The sequence below is a fragment of the Salvia miltiorrhiza genome, chromosome 2 (genome assembly GCF_028751815.1).
Source record: "Salvia miltiorrhiza cultivar Shanhuang (shh) chromosome 2, IMPLAD_Smil_shh, whole genome shotgun sequence".
NCBI classification, from domain to species: Eukaryota; Viridiplantae; Streptophyta; class Magnoliopsida; order Lamiales; family Lamiaceae; genus Salvia; species Salvia miltiorrhiza.
The window spans coordinates 70,617,084-70,643,528 of NC_080388.1; the positions used below are offsets into that span (position 1 = coordinate 70,617,084).

General features: G+C 36.2%; 1 protein-coding gene across 1 annotated transcript; it reads right to left on the reverse strand.

The window, feature by feature from the left end:
• Positions 1-2,532: 2,532 nt before the first annotated feature.
• Positions 2,533-26,061, reverse strand: LOC131008846 (DExH-box ATP-dependent RNA helicase DExH14). The gene is made up of 49 exons (XM_057935927.1): positions 25,869-26,061; positions 25,687-25,748; positions 25,348-25,522; positions 24,274-24,721; positions 24,103-24,168; positions 23,669-23,773; positions 23,283-23,582; positions 22,843-22,959; positions 22,696-22,755; positions 22,062-22,133; positions 21,840-21,956; positions 21,568-21,729; positions 20,863-20,928; positions 20,612-20,764; positions 20,442-20,525; positions 19,027-19,101; positions 18,796-18,927; positions 18,648-18,713; positions 17,470-17,535; positions 17,254-17,376; positions 16,358-16,507; positions 15,880-16,092; positions 15,301-15,453; positions 14,997-15,221; positions 14,826-14,927; positions 14,639-14,719; positions 14,460-14,540; positions 13,398-13,601; positions 13,198-13,314; positions 12,936-13,058; positions 11,727-11,816; positions 11,529-11,654; positions 11,315-11,377; positions 9,324-9,412; positions 8,815-8,905; positions 7,907-8,056; positions 7,623-7,814; positions 7,447-7,512; positions 6,985-7,140; positions 6,746-6,889; positions 6,069-6,136; positions 5,816-5,981; positions 5,671-5,733; positions 4,995-5,090; positions 4,678-4,845; positions 4,208-4,378; positions 3,324-3,473; positions 3,114-3,245; positions 2,533-2,869 (listed from the first exon to the last, which is right to left on the reverse strand). Exons 1-49 carry the CDS (start codon positions 25,973-25,975, stop codon positions 2,795-2,797), a joined length of 6,261 nt encoding a protein of 2,086 aa, XP_057791910.1. The 5' UTR covers positions 25,976-26,061; the 3' UTR covers positions 2,533-2,794.
• Between the last annotated feature and the right edge of the window lie 384 nt (positions 26,062-26,445).

Here is a 26,445-nt window from a genome sequence, read left to right on the forward strand (position 1 = left end):
TTCGCAAAAAATGTGCCATATCTTAGGTCTGTCTTTTGACGTGGCACACTGATTAAAACAAAATGCCCAAATGATTTGCATAATGATCCGAAATTTTGACCCATAAAACAATCTCACAACTTTTTAAAAGTTAGAAGAAGGGTTTCATTTGCAAATTAACTTCAACAGGTGATAATGATTTTGTCATATTGTCTTGAATGCCCTCTGCCGGATAAACTTGCCGAAAGAGAAAAGCTCACCAAGGGATGGGATTGATGGCGTATGGATTACGAACGTTCTTTTTTTAGAAAATAAAAAAATAAATTGCAAAATGAATATGAACCTAAGAGAAAATTAGGATATATTTGAACAGCATTTTGTTTTCGCGGAAGTCATTTTGATTTTGGCATCACATTAGAATATAGATATTGAACTACGAGAAAGAAATAAAGCTGAGAAGTCTCGATTATCTTGGTTGTAGTGCATACACACCTACAAAAAACAAACATCATTCGGTAGAAGCTGAAATTGTCCAGGCATTTTTAAAGTAGTATTAATTGTTTATAAATTATTGAAACCATAATTTGCATATAAATTCTAAAATGTAGTGTTAATTACTGAATATTTGATTTAATCTAACTTTTTTAATGAGATCAGATTATGACCAAACAATAAAATAACATGTAGCTAACGTGGCATAATTCTATGTGTACATGTGGCGTTAAATGTGTATGGATAATAATGAAATACAATTTGCTAAATTTTGATCGAATTTTATTTTTGTACACCAACTTACATTTTTAGTTGACAATTGCTGATTTTTAATTTAATATTATTATTTTCTCTAATTTAACTGAATTTACCAATGAAGAAGGTTCAAGCTCTAAAAATAAGATTTTTGAGTTTTGTGAGATTGCATCATTGGCTTGTGACGAAAAGGAGAAATCTAAAATCCGAAAAAAATACGATGTCAATTGAAACTGTCCTTAAATTTAAATCGATTTCAATTAATTATGTGCATTTTTTCATTCGAAAACGATAATTTTTTAACCGAAGTTATTTTATTTGTCGATTGATTTGGCCTCAAATTTTCCAACTTGTTAGCAAAATAAAACAATTTTTTTATTAATGTGCAAAATCAAAATTTGATCAAAGTTTAATAATTTATACTCCCTCCGTCCCAATATTGTTGGCCACGTTCTTTTCGGCACGGAGATTAAGAATTTAAGTGTTATGTTTTAATTGAGTGTGGCCCACCAAAATTAATGAATTAATTAAGAGACTTTCTTCCTCCACCACCTCCCTCCTCCGGCCACCTCCCTCCTCCGGCGAAATCGCTGCCATCAGCCACCCTCACCTCCGACGAAGTCAGCCACCCTCACCTCCGGCGAAGTCGCCGGAATCAGCCACCCTCACCCTTAAACCAGAACGCACCCTCACCTTTTTCTCCATTCTCGCCGCCGCCACCTTTAGATTCAAGAGCACAACCCTCACCACCGTCGCCTTCCTCAAATTTGCCAACAACCACCACCCTCACCACCGCCAATCTCCACTCAATCTCCAAACCCTAAAAATCTCATCTTTCCAAATCCCAAAATTCAAAATTTCCCCCAAAATCAAAGAGGTGAGAGAGAGAGTTGCGGAAGGGAACCATGGGGACGAAGCCGACCGACCTTGCCGAAAATTTCAGAGGCGGCGGCGGAGGCCCTCAACCAGACACCCACAAGGTGCACCGGCCAGCTCCATCTCCAGCCAGACGTCGCCCCTGTTCCAATTTTCACCAAAACTAGACCCCAAAACCAGAAACTCACAAGGACGACCTCCCAAAATCAAATAACCAGATCCCGCCGGAGAAGAAGAGAGAAGGGAAAACCACCCCCAAATCGCGTCCCCCTTAGATCTAGGGTTTGGCAGCCGCAGGGTTTCGAACCACCCTCTTGACGGAATCGAAGCCGCCGCTGGTCTGGTTCGATGGAGTCGGCGCTGCTGTAGATGGAGAGTAATAGAGGAGATGAGAGGCGGAGGCAGCGACAGCGACAGCGACTGTGGGGCTGTTGCTGTCTGACCAGAGGGGAGAAGGCGACGGTAGAAGAGAGAGAGAGCAGGGGAAAGGGTGAGAATGAGATGGGGAGAAGGTTGTCGTCGATGGTGACCCTCGCCGGAGAAGGAAGCTGCCGGATTTTTGGAGTTGGTAGGCAATGTGTGTGTGTGTGTGTCGCCAGACTTTAGAGAGGGAGAGACGAAAGGAGAGAGAGAGAAGAGAGAGTGTTTAGGTTTAGGCAGAAAGTTTAAATTAAATTACTAATTAATTGAGTTTAATTAAATTAAATGTTTCCATTTTTAGAAAGTAGCCAACAATAGTGAGACAAATCAAAAAGGAAATGTGGCCAACAATATTGAGACGGAGGGAGTAGATGACATTTAAACGACATTGTTTTATTCCCCCAATGATATACCATATCAATTATTCAGCTAACCATGTCCGCAGTAAATTTGGTCAAAATATTGATTAGTGGCAAAATCAAAAATTTAAATTTATGTATAAAATAAGAATTTGATGAAGCTTTAGTCATTTATTGGCAAAATCCTTTAAATAATTCTTAAACATAAATTTCATATCCTTTACAACGACTATTAATCAAAACAAAGACGGGTGCAAAAATATAACACATAACACATTATGCATTATAGAAGGCTTGGCACAATAGCGATCTTAAAAAATGTATCCAAACAAAAAAGAGGCTTGCCACTACACCTAACACTTGTGATTAGAGAATACCTCTTCAAACAAGTAGCAATAATCACCGTCGTCCAATCACACGAGTTGATCAATAGGGAATTCTTGATCCAAACCAAGATAACAATCTGAAACCACGATCAACTTCATACCCTGATGAACAAGAAACATTCTGGTTTATATACTGGAACGACACTAACAGTAGTCCATGTCCACGGGAGAACCAATCGAATAAAACAGAAGAAAAGAACATCATGGATCAATGATGAGTCTGCAAATCGTGAAATCTGAAATTCGTGTCTAAATGATGCTCGTCTATTAGATGAGAGGCAAAAGTACGAAGAACATGCTGCACATCACATATTATGATTTATTCTGCAGAGTAACCAACTCTAACCTGGAAGTCGTTCACAGTTGACGGGATATCCATGTTTGTAACTGAGACATCCTTGAAAGAAACTCTCTTCAATGCATATAGATGAGAGGAGGAGGTATTTGCCAGGACCAACCACCAAGCTTCATCTTTAACCTGTTGCAGGAGAGGGTCAGCTTTCTTTTCTCATTAAATGATTGGCATTTGGCAACAGCCATAAAACGTGAGGCTGACCTTTGGAAAGCGAGGAGTAAAAGCTCTAGCTGTTTTCTTATGCCTATTAGTTTTTTCCAATCTAACATTCAGACGGACACCAGGGTTATCAGCGCCAGTGCGCTTTTGAACCTTCAATCGCACTTGAATGCGAGGAAAATGCTGCAGTTCCTGTGCAGATGAAAAATACCAGCCACGGGTGACAGTAGAATGTGAGGAGTTGCTAGACAAACAAGAGTTGATAAACATGCAACGATAAAATCCAACATCATGTGTTTTCCTTGTAATCCTGTCATTTTCGAGGTACACCTTTGACAATGCAAAGAAGAAATTTTCCTAGCTCTGGGCATTATGTAAGTAGCATCAGTTCATCAGATTTGCTATGCTATAATAATCACGACATTATACATATATAATTTCATGAATTATAGTTTCCTGGTCGAAGAAGCATAAAACTGCAGAACACAAAGTAATTGACTGACAAATGGTGAAAAAAAATATAGGAATCTCATCCGAGTCATAAGATGTAATTTATCTTACAATACTGTTTACGTTTTCAGTCCTCAATCAGCTAAGCTAAGCATGTGCTCTAAAATTATGGATTTGAAAAGCAGTCTTATCTCATCTGCTCAAGAGAACTATATGATTGCTTAGGAAGAACTTTAGAAACTTCTACTCATCTACACAAGTTTCAATAATTAGGCAAGTCTCCTAGGGCATGCTAACTATCTCACAAGAATCCTTGAAATAAAAAGTTGGTTTTACATTACCAAATACCCTAAAACTGAAAATCTGCACATATTCAAGAGAAAAGACGATACCCTAAAATCATTTATTATGTCAAATCAACATCATATAAAGATAAGAAGTTCGTTCTAATTTCTTCAGTGACACAGACAACAAACCTCATGTAACCTCGAGGGAGTGGAACTTTTAGTGAGAAAATGAAAGGAGTCAAGAGGAGCATCTAATAACTGCAAGACATTTGAGATTCCTCTTTGGCTCAATGTACTAACAAGATCATCCGTCATGCATGGGAGCATCCATAAGGATGAATCTTTGTTGCACCATAAACCCTGCAATATAACAAACCAAAAAACTTTATTCGACAAAAAGTAATTGCAAATGGAAGGGCACTGCTTCAAAAGTTCTCATACCTTTGCCTATCTTAATAACAAAAATATGAAATATACAAGAAAGCAGTTATGTAGCATCTTTTCACCAGTAAAAAGTAGTGATATTAATGTTAACCGATAGACTCAGGATATTAACTGAATTTTGCTTGTATAGGTGAAAAAAAAGGAATGGAGGATTTATAACTAAAGAAGAAAAGTGAAAAGAACAAAGACATCTGTCAGGTATTGCATTATATTACCTGCATGACCATTTGAAGGAGATGCATACAAATAATCGTACTAGAGAGCCATCCACTGTTTGCACATACATCTATCATTGCCTGAAGAATACGTATACTTTGATCCAGCACAGACTTCAAGTCTGTTACGTAGTCAGTGATTGGCAGTTCAACTCGGGAAAAGTGTGCCTGCATCCCCATAATACATGTCAGAAACAGATCCAATTCACGTGAGTATCAGCACAAAATATGGGTATCGTAATTTGAGATGAAGTACAACACGTAAAGACATCACACCCTAATTGGTTTAATATGAGACAAAGAAAGGTAGCAGTAACCTGGAACAGAAGATTGGTCTTCACATGCGGGTCATCAAGAAGATTCTTGTCAACCATGTACTGGACCTTACTGGACAATTCTGCATTGTGGTTTTCCTACAAACAAAAGCTCTATATAATACCAACTAGGCAATTACAGAAAAGAAACATAACTTACAAGTCATATAGAAAGAAAATAAATAGTGTATGGAATCCCGCTGGTCAGTAAGTTTTAATAAGTCACACTACGTTGCATAACAAATAGTCTGACATGTGTAAAATAGATTAACAAATGAAACCAATAAGAATGACTGGTCCAACACTGACTAACAGTATGACCTTTGTGATGGAACAACCAGAATTATATCCATTACAGTTGCCCAATAAGTTGTAGTAACATAGGTAGCAATATCATTTACCCGACATAGCTATTTCTAAGATGATGAGACTAAAAGGATAAACAACAGAAGTTAGAAAATCCACTGAGGTTTATTAAAAAATTGATTAAAGATCATTAAATCATAGTGACAGACATAGAGACAACAGCAGAAGAAAAGCCTCAAATTCAAAATGTCGCTAAACAATAATTTAAAGACTGATTGAAGATCAGTAAATCAAGTGATGCACATAAGCACAACAGCGGAGGAAAAGCCTCCAATCCTAAGTGTCGCTAAAACAGTAAAAATGTGCAACTTACTTCGTTGTGCCGCACAGGAAGCTCATCATATTCAGAAGCACCAGACAATACATGGAGGAAAACCTAAAAAGAAAAAACTGCAAGTATTAGAATCAAATAACATATGAAAAAAATAATAGGATTTGTAGGATAGGAGCCAACTAACTTCCAGTGATGTGTCTGCTTCGATATTTGAGGCAAACATAGAAACGGTTGTGTATTTCAGATAATATTGAGATGCTATTGAACCCAACATCGTTGGCTCCACTCTGTCTTCTTCAATTTTAATGCAACCACCATCTTCAAGATCCTCAAATGTGCTCACTACTAAGCTGTTAAGATATGGAAGGAGAAAATGATTTACCAACATTTGAAAAGCAGTCTCTAACATAAGCACTTCAAGATAAAACTCATTCCACCTTGACAAGTAAGAACTTAGAGTCCCTGGATCTGTGTCCTCAACGCCATAATACGCTGGATTAACCCCCTGATAGAGAGGAAAAAAGTTACAATTCTACCAGGTAGTACAACCCCAAGTGAACAGGTACTAAATGCTACCCAAACAAAATGCCTCTAAGAAACAACGCGATTTATTGGTTAAAAAGTTATTAATGATATTCAATGCATTAACTATCAGCATATTGAAGAAGAAGTAATTTATCAAAGACCAAGGACTTGAGATCAGAAAAAAGGATTCACTTTTCTAACATAGGAATATATAATCTATGTTTGAGCACACATGTCATCATTAGTTAATGCAAAGAAAAATATAAGTCGTTATCATATGTAAATCTACAGTTTAGTATGTGATTTCTGTTGCATGAATGATATTTTATTTGAGACTCTTTAATCATTCATAACAGTATACTATTTCATGATACTACCATAAGACATTTTATCTAATCTAACATAGGATGACGAGCTGTATTGATTAGCATGCTCACACTACTAGATGAAAAAAGCTAAAGACAATGCAACAAACAGCCAGAAACACAGAATACTGATTAGCATAAATCAAGGACTAATGTAAGAAAACCAGGAAAAGATAGTCTCTACATGAGAACTATCTCAAATCATCAGGCATAGAATAACGTACCAATCTACGGAATAAATACGTCCAGGTGAGATAATGTATTGCATCCTCTTTATGACGAATTGTCCCAGAAACTATCTCTGCATTTATGTGATCATGCAACTGTTCTCTCAAGCTGCTTTCAACTGGAAATGGTTCATAAAGAAACTGGGGAAGAGGGAGGGGGGATGATTTAGTTCACTAAATTCAGTAAAAAGGAATCGAAAAAATAATATGCATATAATTACTAGATATATTCATGCCTTTTTGTAGAAGCTCTTTTTGGGTTCATGAACCAGAATAATGGCTTTCCCATGCTGGTCGAATTGAGGCCGTCCAGCTCGACCCATCATTTGTAAAATATCCGTAATTGGAAAATCAACATATCTCTTTGATTTTGCTTCAAAAAACTCTGTTCCCTGGTCACAAGTAGATAAAAGAGTGACACTTTCTCCAACCAGTGAAAACATGGCTCCATGGCTTCTTTTAGCTTGCACAAATATTTTCTTGCCATCTATTCTAAGTCTGTGCTAAGAGGACTTGTGCAATAAGTATCTAGAAAGATCCTTGAAGAATTGAATCCACAAAACTTCAAAAGCCGGTCCAGATTGGTCATTAGGAAAAGGCACACGAATGATATAACAATTTGGTAGAAAATATACTGTCAAGATTATTTGTAAAGGAGGAGAAAGAAAGCAAGCTATCCATAAGCAACTTTGGCCGACCTTTATGATAACTAAATGAGCTGGAAGGTTCACACCCCAAGCTAATGTACTGGTGCAGACCAACACCTGAAAGGATATAGAGGCAAATACCCATTTATTGTCTTAGATTGAAGTTGAAAAGTTAAAAATTTCAAGTACTTTTCTGAACGTGAAATTGTAGTTTGAGAAATAATTGCCTGAATCTTGTTGTTTGCAAAAAGTTCCTCAACAAGTGATCTATCCTTATCATTCAATCCTGCATGGTGCAATCCAATACCAAACTGCAGAGTGTGTCTAAGGTTCTGATCAGTTACTTGGGAGACTATCATCTGAAGCGATTCTTCAGGTATAGCTAGGAATTGTCTTGGGTGCTCATCTGAAGCTGCATACTGCATTTTTTTTTCGGGGGGGGGGGGGGGGGGGGGTCAATGAAGACGCTAAGAAAGATCTCAGAGAAACTGAGCGCCAGAAAGATCCTAACCTGAATGAGGTCCAAGGCAGTAAGCCTAGTCTGACGACGGGATGACACAAATATAAGAACTGGCTTTGTTGGTGAATGAGTACATATTGCTGCATATGCTGGTTTATTCATGCTATTCATTCTTGGGCAGTAAAACTTTCCAGGATATCCCTGATGACAAAACAATGCAAACTAATTAAAATATAACTTACTTTCCAACAAAAGTTTAAAAAAAAAGAGGGTAATTGGGATCCCAATAATAAAACATGATAAAACATTTATAGCAAAATTGCAAATAGTTATTGAATTGTGTGAATTGAAGATGAAGCTAGCCATAAATCCCAGATCACATTAATACGTTGTCAACTATTATGTTAATTCTTAGTGTCTGAAAAGGTAAAACATCTACATAATGTTCCACCATCATATCTGCACAAATGTAGAAATTTAATAATCTGCTGCAATAAGAAAATATGCTGTTACAATTAAACCAGAGGGCAGTATTTGACACATTAAATGATTAAATTAGCAGAATTAATTCTTCAACCAAGGTCCAAACTTCCTCTATCAATTTCAAATGAGTGTTCTGTGATTATTCATTGTCCCTTCAACGTTAAAATTTCCTTCCAAGTTCACAATGTCACAGCCTACATTCATGAGACTTCTTCCAGAGCAGGGATTTGAGGTTAAGTTCATGAGACTGATTAGTTAGTGAAAGAGAGGCATAAAAAATGAAAGAACGATAATTTTGATGTGAAACGTTAGCCAAATTAATCCACATGTGGAATCTTGCGTAACTTTTTGTGTGTTTTAGACAACACCAACAGTTGCAATAGCATACTACTAAAAAGTAAAGCGTAGCATCGTACTATCTCATATGCAAGTTTCTGCAGTTCTATAAGGAGTAAACAATGAGGTAATACACTTGCCTGGATATGAACTTCAAGAGGAACTGGCCTAACACTAGGCTTGAAGTTGAATAAGCCATTTTCTTCAACACCCAGCCAATCAGCCAAATCACTAGATTCACGGCAAAGAAACACTCATGATCGAACCAAAAAATAAAACAAATAAAGAGCGAAAAGAAAAGGAAAGATTCAAACACACACCCCCAAAGCAATAACAGAAGGAAAGCCAAAATAGTTTGCGCCTCCAAGTTAATGCCAATGCCCTAATCAAGTATCTGATGATATGCTTACTTTCCTTATTATTTACAAGAATTATAACCGTACTACTATTGCTTTGATGTGTCATTTTATTTTGTTTGTCCAACATAAACATGGGACTGGTTGTTCCAAAAGTTGCAAGTGCAACAGATTTAGCAGTGGAAGAACACTCAAAAAACATGCTCAACTATGCACAAGAGTAAGAAGGAATGATGAACCTCCGTTTAATTATATCCTTATGTTACTGAAACAATGGATGGTTAAGAACTTACTGTGCATTTGCTAAAGCTGTTGAAAGACCAACAAATCGAACTGGCCGCTCTGTTTGTGATGATATATATCTCATTCGAGAAACAATTACCTATTAAAATAAAAGATCTATTAACTGCTAGATATAGATTCCAAAAAGTTCTTGTCTTCATATTAAAATAAAAGATCTATGAAATATTACAGGCCATAGATTCCAGCAAATGCTTGAGTAATAGAGATTTTCCCAACATGAAATGAGCATATGTGAAAAAGAAAGTTCTTGAACATATAGACGGATAACTTCATCACGAATCATAAATTTTCAGGGATACTGAACTGGAATAAGAATCCACAGGAAACAAAATCAAACATGAAATTTGCAAAACCCACGAACAACAAATTCCCTCTACAATTTTCAAACTCTATGTTCTCATCAAAACTCCACTTAGGAAGAGAAGAGACGAAACCCAACTCCTGAAAGACTTGTTCTATAAATCAAAAGTAATACTATAATTTTCAAAAGAAATGAAAAGGAAAATTGCATATTTAACTAGAAGATCCATCTTTTAAAAAGAAAACTAATAGCATTAGGAAGTCATGTAGGTAATTTGGTATTTGGGGTCAATACAATTATGTATAACCATCTTACAAGTTCAATCATCCAAACCCTCCAACTTAATTTTAAAAGAAGATTTAAAGTCTTATAAGTTCTTACATCTTAAAAGATGTAGGAGCGTATAAGCTTAGCCAAAGAGTCTCTTAGTCTATGTAAGTCTGCCTAGAGAATAACTATAACCAAACATTCTCTAAATTTTCATAGTGCATGCATAAGAAGCAAGCATCTTTTTATAGATTAATTTGCACTTCCTTTAATCCCTTCTGTCGTCAAAGATCTGGACATGAAATAATGATGCAAGCTAACTGGTTTGACGACCTTCATTCTTTCCATCTCTTCCATGTAATAGTGATGCCCGAGTTTGAAGTATTTGAGTAGTCTTCTTCCTGTTCTTATGTTTCATGTTACAATCGTTGATTTTTATCCTTTTGCTAACAGAATTTGGACAAATGGAATCATTTTGACTCGAGAAGAATTTAGTTTCTTGTAATTAGCATAATGGTTTTGGGTGTCTAACCACTAAATCCTGTTCATATTTTTTTACTTTAGCATTACATTAAATTCTCATCAACATTTATATTGTTGAACGTAAATTTTCACATCTACAGGATGTCTTCCTCCAAGAACAAAAATTATGATTGAGCACTATCCTATGATCTCTACATCCCAGAATACTGAAGTTCATCGCCTCACTCAGATGAATATAGTTTCTAGGTTGGAATATGACCATAGAATTGATCTTAAAGAAGACTAATATCAATGATAAATGTATTGTACTGGCATCAATGTTCATTGTGCAAGACGAAGATTACATTTTTCCATTTCCAAAAACCTATCACAGTTCAGGCATAGAGTCGCAATACCTCTACGATTATGTTCACCCTTGGTTCATGTTACACTAAATTCTGGGGTTTTAGTAACAACACAAAAGCATAGAGTCCCAGTTTTCTTCTTTTTACCAAGTCTAAGCGATTATGGGGAAAATCATTTAGGAATTAGGATCATTGTTTTGTCGTCCTTATTATTCATGACGGTTATGATGGATAAAGCTGCACATAGCTTGTTGCTTCAGCTCTGCTTTTGAGTGCAGGGTGATTGGAGAGAAATATTTGTTCATAGTTATTTACTATGAATATTGTTTCACATACATCAGTACAATCCCCATAACTTTGCTCTGCAGTATAAAGCCAGCATAATGTCAAATGCGATTTGCAGAATTTGCGAGCAGAATTTGTACATTAACTCCACCTCTAATGCATAGCATTCTAGAGTATAAGTTTAACTTTCAAGAGAATTATCTTCTTGGTTGTTTGACTAGATCATTTTACATATATTGTGTAAGCATCAAACTTCAGTATTTACAGGAATCTAAGATATCAAGTAAATCCAAGGGCATACCTCCAATATGGGTCCGCGATCAGCACCAAGTAAATGAATCTCATCCAATATCATTAGCCCAACCTAGAGATGTTGAGCAACAAACTGTTCAGTCAATAATCTAATGTAAATTCAAAATGCAAATCCAGAACTAAGAAGCCAAAAAAGAGAAGCAGCAGAACAAAGAAAAGAAACATTTTTTGTCAATTGACGTGCTGCACAAAATATTTTTTACCTTCGTAACGTAGGATCGAGAATGCCAATTCCGACTGATACCATCCCATTTTTCTGGAGTAGAAATTATTATATCAGCTGATAACAAAGCTGTCAAATCTGGAGTATACTCCCCTGTCAACTCCACCTAATAACAAAGTCATGTTAGACTAGTTATGCTTGGCATGACTGAGTGTACAAGAGAAAAAAAGGCTAGCACCATATGTTTTCCAAGCTGGGAAACAAGACGCTTTCTCCAATCATTCATCCTTTCTCGAACAAGAGCCTTTAAAGGTGCAATATAAATAACCTGCATTAATGTAACAACTTAATCATCAAAATTATTAAAGAAATATGAACTATTGGAGAATGACACAAACATAACACGCTGGACAAGGCACGGATATTGTTTCACAAATGACCAAAGGCAACCAATTGTGTGCGTACCTGTGCGTGCTATTTAAACATAGCGTCTATGTTATAGGACAATGATTGTATGGCAGAAGTATAAGTTCAAATTTTCAAAATACCATACTAGTGCTGAGGTTTGGCAAACATATTGATCAGCACAGAGAAGATGATAACACAAGGAACATTACAGGGATAAATTATTCTTTCTACAAAAACATGTTGGGGGACAGGAGAAAATCTCAGAGATTGTATAATTGGTGTTTTGCCATTTGTATTGATGCAATCCAATATTTGATCTTTCTTTTTGCATCTATATCTATAATGAATCTGGAAATAAGACTTTTTGTCTTGACTTCCAACTGCAGTGAATCACACTCAGCTCATTTCACGCTGACTCCTTATTCCGAAAAGCATTTTCTCACACCTTATGCATCTATTGATGACTTGAACTCTAGGGATGACATAGTCTCAATTGGCTGGGTCCTAATACACGCCCAATAAGGCAAGTGCAGGTTTTGGCGGTTGTGGATATTCAGGCTGATAAAGTTTTTTAATCTAAAAACCCATGGTCATGGTTTCCCATCCCCCTATTGATTTTAAACTTTTATATGTTTTAACTTTAGCTCATTTCTTGACTCTTCCAGGATAAAGCCGTCTTTAAGGACCTTATACATATTCTGTGCTTATGCTGTCAAGACTAAGTCATGCTTGGTCAAATGGGGAGGGTTTTACGTAAAAGAAACCTCTATGGACTAACTCCTGATCACATTGAAGTAATCAATATTGGTAAACCTAAAAAACGGACTTGTCTTATAAGTTGGTTCATCACGGCAAGTTCCGAGCCTAATTAAAAATAAGCTTAGTCTGATATGTCCATTAGTTTACTAGGCATTCATGTGATGTCTTTCCAGATAGCATGCTTCTAACAGCCTGTGTGGCACTGTTTGCATGAGCGAAGATACCTCAAATTTCTAAGCCTCATAGTTAACAGATGATACCTAACGATTGAGAGAGATACCTTCATATCAGGCTGAGTATTAAACAGATGGAGCATGGCAAGCTCAGCTGATATAGTTTTACCACTTCCTGTTGGAGCTCCAAGAAGAACATTTTGGTCTGTGTGATATAGTACATGAAAAGCCTGTCATGGTTACCAATAAATCATGTCAGAATAAATAAAACTCGAAAGTTCACGTTAGATGGAGAAAAGTACAGGAAACAAGGGGAAGAAATAGTCTATGCAGGCAAAGCAAAGGAATAATGACAAGTTTCATCGAAACCTGCGTCTGTATGGGGTTAAAATGTGTGAATCTGTACAATGCTTCATAAGTTCCATTGGCAAGTGCAGTCACGGGAAGTGGTTTCAGGTCAAGGAGTTCTGTATGAGTCGTATGAGCCTGAAGGAATATAAGAAAACCTGACAGTTAAAACCATTTCATACTGTTCAAAACAAAAATATCATTGAATCTGCAAAAACCACCTCTGGGAGCATGAGGTTCTGAAAGGATATAGTGTAGAAAGACTCTGAATGCAACCATGAATCAGAAATTGCTCGGATGAAGTACTGGGGAGGATGTGGCTCAAATATTGGAACAGTGAAGGAGAGCTTCTGAGGTTCCCCTTTGGCCATTTTCTTTGTTAATGTAAACAGCTCCGAGTGGTATATATGGTCATTCTCAGAATCCTACAAAGAAAAATAATCAGCCCAGTTTCTCAAAGGGCACAAAGCACGCTCAAACATTTTGAAAGACAGGCTCAAAACCTTGTAAATGAGAAATACATTTCAATAATAATTTATGACAATCAGCTTGAAGGAAAATTAAATCGAGAAATCCTAAGAGTTTCATATTGGTTGAATCAATTTGAAATAGTTCATATTCAAAATTAATTGATTCATATTTTATACATATTTGAAATATGTGTTTTTATTCAGTCACACTGTTATCACTTCAATTATCAACTGATGTAAGGATTTCGGCAGTAGAAACCATTAGCACTGGCTCAACACATTACCTGAGTTGAAAGCGCTCATTGTGTATAAGTTGAAACACGTAAGAATGGGTCATTCAATAAAGGGATGGGTAGAGCTAAAATTTCCAGATCCAAGATTTGGACATACTCTTATATATCACATGTGTATAGCATCTCTTAGTCCAGAAAAAGACCACGAACTCTACAAGAGTTAGTCATAACAGTAATTTGTTTCACACTCATGCATCCATGGCTTAAATTTTGACTATAAATAGTGGTATCTTCTACATGCATATTCAAAGAAAAAAATATTATTGATAAAGCATATCATAGTTTATGGTCCTGAAGACTGAATTTATAAAACTTTGATAGCTTCTCCGGTCCTAAGGACCTGCAAAATGTGTTAATCAAAAGACACGACGGCCTTCCTTTTGCTTTTCTATAAACAAGCTTCCATAAGACATAAATTGCATGCACATCACCAATACCCATCAAGTAAAACTGGTTAATGAGAAACCATTATACGTTTTAATTTCAATAGGAAACAAGAATCAAATGAGCATGGAAGCACCTCAACTAAAATCCACCAGCGCTGTGAAGTACCATGAAAACGATCCTTCCAGACAAACTCAGGTGTAATAGTCAAATCAACCTAATAAGGACAGATACCACTGATTAGTATGATGTTTTACTGGCTCATAACTAATTATTAGCTTCAAGAATACAGAAGCATCACCAACTTGCATTTACCTTTAGAACTGTTCTTGTTATTGGACTTACTGTAGCAAATAACTGGACCATTGGGAAATATCCCAGGTATTGCTTCACCAACTTCAGTGAAAATGAGAAAGGGAGTCACAGAATATTCCACGCTTAATAGATAACGAGAGAAAATCTAATGCGAGTTTTAAAATACCAACAATTCTAATGGCAATACCTTTCCTCCAGGTGCATAGCGAATTAAAGCTCCAATGTCTTTCTCCTGCATCTCATATAGGTGATCCAAGTCCACCCCTCTTTCTTCAAGCTTTCTCGATATCTGAAGCAGAAGACAATTAGAAAAGTCCAACTTAATTATTCAAAACAGTAAAAACAATATGATGTTTACTTCTGCAGAAATATCTCTATCAAATTGTCTGAGTGGATGTTGGTGGGGCCAAATCTGACGATCCACAGCTTTGCAGTACTCCAGCATGAATGAAGACATCTCACTCCATCCTCTCCGCAAACAAATCTCAAATAAAGCTCGCATAATACGAGCTAAACTTGAACTTATGTACGATGCATCAGAAACTAGTGAAAAAGAATCAATTGCTCCCCTGGATATGTACAGCTGCATGACATAGGTGAGACAAGGGTGATCGATTGTTCAATTTGATAGAACCTCAAACCATTTAGTAACAGCCACTGACCTGAATAAGGATAGACACTTTTCCATGTTTATTTGAAGGACCACCCTTGATTTCCAAAGGACATGAGCGAGCCAACGTTTCCAGCTCATTTTGTTCCTCCTCCCGGACAACAATATTTTCAAATTCAGAAGAATGTGCAACCATGTCAATCACCTACAAGAAGTAAGAACTAAAAATCTTGCCAAGACAAATGACAAATTTAACCAGAGAAACATTCCCAAGCTGTCTTCCTGATTAGAATGCTTTCTTAGAGATGGATAGTATAGCAGAAGGATTCAGCTCTTCGTACCAACACATACAATGTGAGTAAAGCTGTACAGCAATCAAACAGAGTATTCAAGGACCCTATCTGACCTAACTTACACGACATGTTGAAATTCAATAGTAAATACCCAATTAAACTATGATGGTTTCAAGTAGTAAAGAAAGGCAAGGGTGCAAAAACACAAAATTCAGGTAGATGAAATACAGAACTGGGAAAATGTTAGGATGAAACGGTAAAGGCCGCACATAAAAACAGGTAAATAACCTCTTGGCCATCGAACAAAAGTAGAAAGGTCAGATAATATGATTACTTACCTCACTATCATTCATGTGGCGTCTCAACAATTCATTATAAGTTTCGACACTAGAATAATGAATGTAAAAGTGGCTTGCTATGCGACCAAGCTCAGTACAATAGAAGTTCCCACTTTTCTCATCGAAGCGCATCATTTTTGCCTTGTCGAGAGCCCGTGCTGCATCCGATACCAGAGCTCTTTGTTTCAGGCCTAGTGATGGATCTGCAACTACCTGTCAGGTTTCAACATTTAATTTAGCTGAAGCCGGGGGGGGGGGGGGGGATATTTATACGAGGGGGAGATTAGTGGACAAGAGCTATCTACATCGCTACCATACGCAAGAGAAATCTAAAAGGTATTAGCAGAAAGGAGGACCTCCAGGGAGAAGAGACTAAATTCATATTGAAAAATAAAAACTTTCATGAGTGAGAATCACTCAGACCACACACAGCTATGTTTCTTCATACTACCTAAAAGAATAGAAGTCAGGAATATACCTCATCCCATCCAATACCATATGCCAGAGGATTCATTTTCATCCTTATGAAAAGATATGTGTACCCCAGCCAAGCACAAGCTTCCTTAACATTTGTCACAGTGCCCAATGCCACCTCAGCATTCAGGTTATCTTTCAAAGAGGTTATAAACTGCAAATTAAAATACAGGGAATCAAGCATGAATTCAGTAATCAAACATTAATTAACATCTATCATAGCCAATTTAAAGGCATTTGTTTAGTTCCTGATGGCCACTTGGTCATGTTTTTCACAATCATGGTCGATGAGAGAGCCCGCAAAGACAAGGATGTGTTTCTCTATATAAAGATGCACCAATATTTCAAAAGAGTAAGAGATATAATTTCTAACTATTGGACCAGAATAAAAGTAATGCGATGAACATTTGAACCTTATTTGAACTTCGCTGTCATCAACCTAGTTCGATCCCACTGTTCTGATTTTGAACTGTATTAAAAGATATCTATTCTTCAATCCCAAGATGAAATGTTTTGGGTAACTACAGCCATTCATCTGTAATGTCTTACTTACTTTACTGGAAAGATAAAGCAATCACGTCATGTCGTACGAGAAGACCAATAAATTATCAACATGGTGGTTAACACAATTGATAATATTTTTCTTCAGTGCAAACCTGACCTAATTCATGGTATGAAAGTTGATGGACTTAATAAACAACCTGATACTGAATGAAAATGAATTTGTTACAAATGGATTGACTAACAGAATCATTATTTTATCTAGTTGGATTGAGTGAAATTGCTCATATACATAAGTCAGTGATTTGCAGCTCTACAGGCTTAACATTCCAAGGACAAAATTCAATATTGCAAACAGTCGAGTTTATCTGTGGAAACAAGAGACAAGCAATGACATACCTGGCTCTCAATGGGAAGTTGACTCGTTAAAAGCCGCAAATAGTAGGCTAATTTTTCATGACTTGTGATTATAATGCCTTCACCACTTTTATCAAATTGGGGTCTACCAGCACGCCCAAATATCTATAGGAGCACCCGTGAACTTAGAAACGCTTATAATCAAAAATTAACTTACAAAAAAAGCTATGTAGCAGCAAACATAATGTTAACTCTCACCTGCATAACATCAAGCATGCCGAGATCTCGCCACCCACCGGCCTTTGGGTCATAAATTTGAGTTCCCTGGCATAACAAGCATAAACAGCATTACAAGGGTGATTATAAACTCTTACAACAGACATTTAAAGCATGTTTTAACTCTAGCAAAAGTACTTGATTCCTTTGCTGAGATTCAAAAGTAGACAATAGAATTTTCCTAGCAAGTTGAATAAGCCAATGGAAAAATTGAAACCTCAATTAGATTACCTCACAGGCAGCATAACTGCTCATCTAAACTAAGCAAGAAGCGAAACATGACAAATAGAACTGGCTGAGTAAAGCACAAAGCAAAAAATTCACCCAGATCTCATTATATTTCAGAATTGGTTTTTTATAACAAAGAGCAAAGACAAAAAAAAATGCTCTACAATAAGAATTGATACAAAGTACATAAGGCATTAATTTGAAAAATGACCTACGGGGTAATAATTAGGATTTGAGAACTTTAAGTTCACAGGTCATATTAAACCATGTCAAGAGAAATCCAAAATAATAGAAGAAAATAGCATGTCACCATCGGCGGAAAAAATGATACAATTTCACAAGGAAAGGGCAGTGGAGAGACAATTTAGTCCTTGAATAACTTCTCTACCCTTCCTTTATCAAGCAAAGAGAAAGGAAGGACGCATCAAAAAATGTGAGTAGAAAGCCGGAAAGGTCCTTTACCGAGAAGAGCATGAAGAGAGTTAGGGAGAGAAAGATGTTGAGTGTTGTAGAGTTTATGTATATTTAGGTTTCCTTGCATATCTACTTATTTTGGGATTAGATTGAAACCAAGTTTATACATGGGAGTCTCTCTACTTGTTAATACACAACATATTTTCTCCAATTGATGTCTCTCTTTTATGCTTCTTTACATTGAGAACTTAATCAGCCAATTACATAAAGCTAAAAAAGCAGATTTATCTTTAAAAGGTATGGCACACATGTCATGGACTAAAGGAAACAGTTCCTCCAGAAGCAGGTTCAGAAAGACAGCGAGTGACAGGAAGAACTGGACAGACAAGAGTTTACAAGAAACGAAAACGTGAAAATCTGATCTATTAAATCTCATGGAGATCACTGATTGCTTTCCTCTATACAAACAAGACATTCTGTAGCACACTTATCTGAAGGTATAATTAAATTAGAACAACCTTAATCACCACAGTATGAGCAGGTAGATTTACTCCCCAAGCCAAAGTTGCTGTGCAAACGAGGACCTAGCACAAAAAACGTATATTAGAGGAAGACCAAATCATAAGAGAAACCTATTATCTGAGTGGAGAAATTATGAGCAGATACCTTTAAAAGTCCCTCAGAGAAAAGCCGCTCAGTCAGACCTCTGTCCGCGCGTAGCATCCCAGCGTGATGGATGCCAACAGCATATTCAAAATATTGCACCAACTGCTTATTTCTGGACTTCAATACATCTTTCTGAGTTGCATAAATTCATTGAAAAGGATAAATATAACAAAAATACTAACTTTACATTGAATTGACATCATATCAAAGTTATCAACAGCAGAACCCTGCCTTTATAAGTCCCTGCTGAGGATGTGAAGCATTTGTGAAAAGGTCGAAGTCCTCATGTAATTTGGCCATATCAATCTGTACATTAAATCATGCAATAAGGTCATAAAGCAGATGTAATTAACACTAAACATGCCATGAATGAAGTTGCAAATTAACAAGCAATCTGTATAAAAGCACTAAAAAATACAGATTGAATATTCTCACTAATATATCTGTGCATGTGCGCAAGTAAGAATATGGCATAATCTTCCCTCATGGTCTTTTGTCCTCACACTGGTGTGCTTATGCGGAAAATAGATATCTTGACCATGTCTTTCTACATTTCTCTTTCTCACTCATTGGAAAGATTGCTAAATGAATTAGGCATATAGTGGATTCTGCCACGTGTGGTGAATGATTTATTTTTATCAAATCTTAGCAGTTTCAGTTTAGAAAAGGCCAAGTGTCATGGGGACTCAATGTTCCAACTCTATGTTGGTCATTGTGGTTAAGAGAGAATTAAGGGAAACTTCAAGGATAAAGAAGAATCATCAGAGAATGTGTGGGATAGAGTAAAGTTTAGAGTTGCTTGGTTGGCCTCAAATCAGTGAATCACAAAGATTTTAAGGCCATTTTTGTGTTCGATACTGCTAGAGATTGAAGCTGAATTTGTAGTTATATTGATTTTACCTTTAGGGATTTCTCATGCCTTTGTAATACTTACATTTTGACTTCTGAATAAAATTTCTTTGTTATCAAATAAGAGAATAATCTTTACTTGTACTTCTAATGAGTATGGTAAGGCCCATTTCACACTGTAGGATTATATGTAGGGGCATACTCGAGCTAAATTTATTGAACACATTAAAGACTCATGAGCCTGTGCGAACTCAATCAAACCTACACAAGTATTCTAGATTTTATATTTAAATTTAAATATTCATTAGTTCCTTTACAAAATAAATTAGGATTCTAAGAAAATACAATACTCTTACTAAAATTCAGCATTTTATTATAACAATTGAGTTTAATTAGATTAATATATTACTTATCGCTAATTAAAGTGTGAAAGTATACGAGAAATATTAAAGTTATAATTTTATATGTTTGATATGGCACACCAACTTATAAACAACTTTGTCCAGATGCTAACGTCCCAAGTAGCGCCGAGCTCACTCTTAATTAGTAATTTACTCTATTTAAATTCCCCAAGTAATGCAAAAACATCAAAGTAAAATATCACATCTTACTCCTACACTTTTCGCTTTTGCCTGAATATCGTGACTATAGTCTACGCAAATATATTTATTTACATAAAAGTTCAGTCAAAACATCTTTATATGTTACGAAGCTCGATGGAATATTAGTGAAAGAAGATGATTTCCAAATTGTTCATCCAATAAGCCAGCAAAACGTTTACTGATGTTACATATTACCAGCTTTTCAGCAGTTTTTCCTGTGTCTTTACGTGAATGAACAAAAACCATAACCTGATGTCCTCGTCTTAGTGAGTCAACCACCTGCAGGAAAAAGTACATTACTACAACGAAACTGGAAAAAATTGCAAAAAGAGTTGCACTGCATAGAACCAATGTACTGAATGAACCTTATTGAAGCATATCTCATTCATCAATTCATTACGAGCTGCAAAGTTGTGTTCAGAAATCCCAATGTAATGCTGTTGAAGAGGTACCGGCCTATAGCTTGAGTCAAAGAAGAATAGGCCAGTTTCTGGATTTACCCTCAGAAATTGTGCAACCTAATTTTGCAATAGTTTTAACATTTACGCATTATCAGGAAGGACACACTTCATCAATAATTGCAAATAAAATTGAATGAGAAAATAAAGCACGCTACCTCCAGATAATTTGGTAGAGTGGCAGAAAGGCCAACAATGCGAATCATACTTTGTGTAGATTCAACCTGCAGAACACAAAATAGAATTATCTAACCAGATTTCTCCACGAGAAGACATATACAATGGGGCAATCCGTCTCTATAAACAAATTGCCTAAATAATGTCTAGACACCAAGTTTTATGAAACAACTTCTCGTTCAAATTTTTGGTCTGCCGCCAGATTTCCACAAATTTATGTTTATATGCATATCAGCATGTGAGGGATTGAACATAGCAAGTGAAACTTTGCAAACAACTATACACTACAACATAACTTTCTATACAAAATACCCAATTTTAAACTTCCAGCTGTCTCTAGCAATAGAGGGTGAATATTTTTCATTGTAATAAAAAAAATTGATCACACAATCTACAGGCAACTCTTAATATAGGAGATGGGAAAAATATAAGAGACACTGTTGTGCAAACCATCGACTTACATATTTTAGACAAAAAAAATAAAGCAATATGAGGAATAAGAACTCTATTTGATATTACAATGGAAGCCTAAAACAAGTACTATCTATGTCGACAAAATGCAACTCTGGTGTATTTTAAGCACACTCAAAAAAGAACCAGGTTTACATAGAAGGATGGAGGTACAGCATACATAATTTGCAAACAACTTAACAGTAACATCATCTAACTAATGCATCAGATCATACCTGACGGAGGGTGCGAGCTACTAATGCTTCAATAACAGGACCTCTGTCATCATTCAACAAATGTACTTCATCAATTATTAGGAGCTTCACGAGCATGGAGAGTGACATATCACTGCTTTTACGAGTAATGACATCCCACTTTTCAGGAGTTGTTACAATCATCTGAAATACAAGAAAAAACAAGCACTTGTAAAAAAACTAAGTTATGTTCTTTTATTATCCCATGCCACAAACAATTAAATTCAACCCATGACACATGAATAATGCACAACCTGTGTCTCTTCAAGCTCGTTTCTTGAGAGTTGCATATCACCAGTTAGTTCTCTCACAGTTATATTTAGAGGGGCCAACCGATGGCTGAAGGTTGATGTGACCTCCGCAGCTAACGCCTAGAAAATATTAACTAAACATTAGAACTCATCACAAGATAGTCATAGTTAGTTTGCTAAATATTTATTATAAGATATTTGTAGTCATGTGAAAAAGGAAATTACCTTCATAGGAGCAACATAAACTATCTTGAATTCATCTTTATGCAAATAACCATCTTTAAAGTGTTGTCCAATCTGGTAGAAAACATTCAGATAAACCAATTAAGTATGTCTGCATGTAGCAAAAAATTTAAGCAAGGATCAAACAGAATAAACAACTTGTCGTGGAACTTCCTTGACTAAAAGATTGAAGTGCAAAGGCATTGAATGTCATATTTGTTTTGTATGAAGAGCACAAAAATACGACAGATCGAAGTAGAAAAACATGAGACTATCCGGAGCTTTCTGTCCCCTCAATCCGCTGAGCTACATAAGAACAAGCATGATTGCCCGTCTTATACAAGGTGTGCTCATCTATATCACGCAAATTGTATCTTGTACTCTCTCTCATGGACTATTGGTATTTCACCGATCCACTGCATCTTTTTTAATATGATTTTTGCTAATTACTTCCCAATCTTATAGCAACCTTCTTCAGTGCAAACAATGTGCATTTCCACATACACTTATACATTCAATAATTTTTTTTCTTTTCATTTTTTTTTATTTGGTTTTCAAACAGAGTAGAGGATGGCATTGCCAGTTTCTATTTCAAACAAGTACATTCATCATACAAGAAAGGGGGCATTATTTACACCTCATGTAGAATAGCAATCATAGCTATGTTGGTTTTTCCAGCCCCAGTTGGCGCACAGACCTGCAAGAAAATTTCAATTTCCAATACATCTAAGTTCTTTTATCCTGGGTAACCAATTAAAATTGCATAATACAGTAATTTTTCCACCAGTATATTTGTGTTGCTGTAGTAAGTCGTTTGGAATATTCTGCTCTGTATCCGGTTTAAGGACTTGTAACCTTGAAAAGCAGCTTGTGCTATGTCATCTAGCTCCTTGATTTCAATCTGTCATAAACACATTAAGACTTAATAATTGTGAGAAAATGGAACTTCCACAGACAATAACAAAGTACACAGGAGGCAATCTTTTCCGAACAAAAAGGCTGAAGGCGACAAACTGAAGTAGATCAATGAGCAGAAAATCTAGAAAAGCAAGCAAGCTCTGATAAAAAAAAAATAACAACTCTATGTTATCAAGTACTAGTGCAGAACGCAATCAAAAGAAAAGAACCACAAGTATTAGATAAACATGAATCTGAGTTCACACAAAATAAGAAACTATAACTTACTGCTTAAAAATATTATGCGTCTTTTTAAATAAAATATACCAGCTTCTCCCCAGGTTTCAGTGGTGCAGTTGGTGTAGGAGGAACAATGACTTCTTCATATCCCTTGTAATGCTTCCTCATTGTGCCCTGAGGAAGGGCAGTGGCAGCAGACTGAGCCCCATCACCATGCCCCACAAGATCATCAAGTATGTTTTTCTTCTCACTTGCTTGGAGTAAGGAACTGAAAGAAAAAGAAGACAAGTCGTTCTCAGTTCCATGATCTGTTCCACGCCTATTCTTTTTCTCCTCCTTGCGCCGAAGTTTATCAATTTGTTTCTCAGACTCTGTTTGAACAGTTACCTATGTAGCGCAAATAAAACTGCACGTGTTAAATTCCATAGTCCAACTACTCTGAAAGATGAATATCAACACAATAATGTCATCACCTGAGTAGCATAACTAGGATATTTAATCTGTGTGTTTGAAGTTGATCTATCAGATTTCAGGACGAGAAGTCCATGATGGATGCTTTCAACAAGGTCCTTTCTGTGCTGCCAGATGCAGGAGAGTTCGAGAAAAACAATAATAGCAGATAAATCAAACCAAACATAATTTTTTTATAAAAAATCAGCATGTAGGTTACCACCAGTTTACTTAGGTTCAATTATATGAATTATATCTTGCACAAAATTTCTTAGTTTATTTTTTGATTAATGGGACGAAAATTGGTATGCTGAAAATATTATGTAGATGAATACTAAATCCAATGTCTTTGAAGTACACATACAACCACTGAAAAGTATCAACTTTCACATTTCCATTAGCTTCTTTTGAATAAATGAGTATGGTACTGGAAGTTGATAACTGTTGCTATCCTTACCATAATAAGGTCCTGAACAATTTCGAATGAGCTATCACCAACAAAATCCAGCAGATCACCGGCAATCTTCCAATAAGATCATCATTCAATATGAATCCAGAAAAAAAGTTAGATTATCAAAGTCATGGGTCAAAGATTCAGAATAAAGCATTATCAATAAGATTTCAATACCTCATCTCCAGGTTTCTCTGAATCAAGAATCCTGCAAATGGTCATTGCTAGTTCATCTCGAGGGAGCTGTGAAGTACTTGCCCTGACGATTCTATCGCATGCATCTCTCAACCACTCTAGGTCATAACTACCAGCGCCAATAGAAGTATGGGAATTTGCAGAGCCACCATTATTGGACCATCCCACATGATTGCTAGATGATGTGCCAGTTTCCTCAAGAAAGACTTCTCCATTATCCAATGAAATCTCCACTAGAAAGCGAGCAGGAGGTTCAAATGCAAGATCTGCTCCAAATTCCACATCCTCACTGCCTTCGCTCGTCAGTTCAGGTAAATAGTCAGATCCGTGTTCCTTATTCTGTAAAGAAGAAAGCCTCTCCACCAGTGATGCAACTTTCAGTGTGTTTGCATCCAGAACAGTATGACCAACAATTTTTTGCAACTCAAACCTGAATCACATAACATTTTTACAATATTTAACATGATAACCATTATTATACAGCCCAAAGTTTTCTAGTAAATGTGAAAACAGAATTCCAACCACGCATAAGATTAACAAGGGTAACACTCGAAAAATACCACCCTGATAAATTGGGTTCAAATCTCAAACTTGAACCATAAAATTTTGTCGTTTTCTGTCAACACTTTCCTTTTCTTTTTTTAAATCTTCCTGCAGTCAATTGCATTTTTTCCCACTTTTTCTTCTTCAAAGATCATTTAGTTTTCAGATTCTAGACTCTCCTAAGTTTAACTATAATAAATGTAAATTGCCCATAGAATGTATGCATCATAACCATGTCATCTCAACATGATGACCGCGCAGTCAGTGCAACTAGATACATTCAAGGATATAAATAACAGAAACTAACAAGCAGCTTATTCAAGCACGGAATCAAAATCTATTGCATAATTAATTATAACACGATCCAGATGAAAACAAATAGCTTCAAAATAAACCAGAATGTCTCAGCTCATCAATAATTTACACTCATATGGATCATATCACATTCAACCCTTCCAACTATAAGTAAATTCCTCAATTTGTCCAGATAAAAGAATAAGAAGAAAGCATCACTTTTTTGACAAAATTCTTCTGTCCCTCTCATACTCCTCAGATTCAATAGTCCCACTGAATAGCCTATACGCTTTTATTGCCACTTCCTGAAACTCCTCAGATACCACTTCACCACCCATCAATTCAACCACAGCCGCCACAAATTGCTTGTACAACTGGCGTGCCTCAAAAGAACCTGCACATCAATATAAACAGTGCATAACTAACAAAATTACAAATACAGTAATGGAGAAGAAGATGAACACCAAAATTCCAAAAAACAAAAGGATGCGTCTAATTTTAGCAACTGATATAAGAAAATACTCATCCACACACAGCTATACAATTCAGCAGGAGTACCTTCATCCCACCGATAAATGATCTTGCGCGCTAGTTCCGACTCTCCAGCCGCAGCTGCAGAACTATTGAACAAAACAGAATCCACAACGCCAATTGGATATCAAGCAATGATCGTTCAAATTACAAAAACACTCTTAAGAAACGACAACCGTTCCAACTTCTACACTAATACGTATACTTACCTACTGCGATTCAGGTTTTGGAGGAAGGATTTACGGTTTAGATACGCCTGATCGGCATCGAAGGGTGACCTGAGAGAATTGGTTAAGCGCGGGAGTTCCACCAACATTTTGTGCGATGAATTTGGGCAACTGTGCTCTTTCAGCTGAGGAAAACTGTGAGACTGACTGTTCGCTAAAAATAGTGGGGTTTTCTTATTTATAGATTTGGGAGTCGGTTTGGATAAATAGGTCGGACTCGGATCCGAGTATTTTATGAGAATCTTTTGGGCTTTAAGCAGTATTTTGGTGGATTTTTGGATCGTAATATAAATATTTTTTAGGCAAAAAGAGAAATCTAATATTCCTTGATCACATGATACTACATTTTTTTTTTAGAATAATCACATGATATGATACATTATGTAATAGGAATAATCACAAAGGCAAACCTTCGTAGTTTGTACAACAATTCGCACGGAGAGAGAGAGCGAACGGTGGTGAGAAAGAGAAATCAGAAACCTATTTCCTAATTTCTATTTTCGGTTTTTCTAATAGTACTAATAAATTGTATTTTAATTATTCATTTTATTAAAAGTAA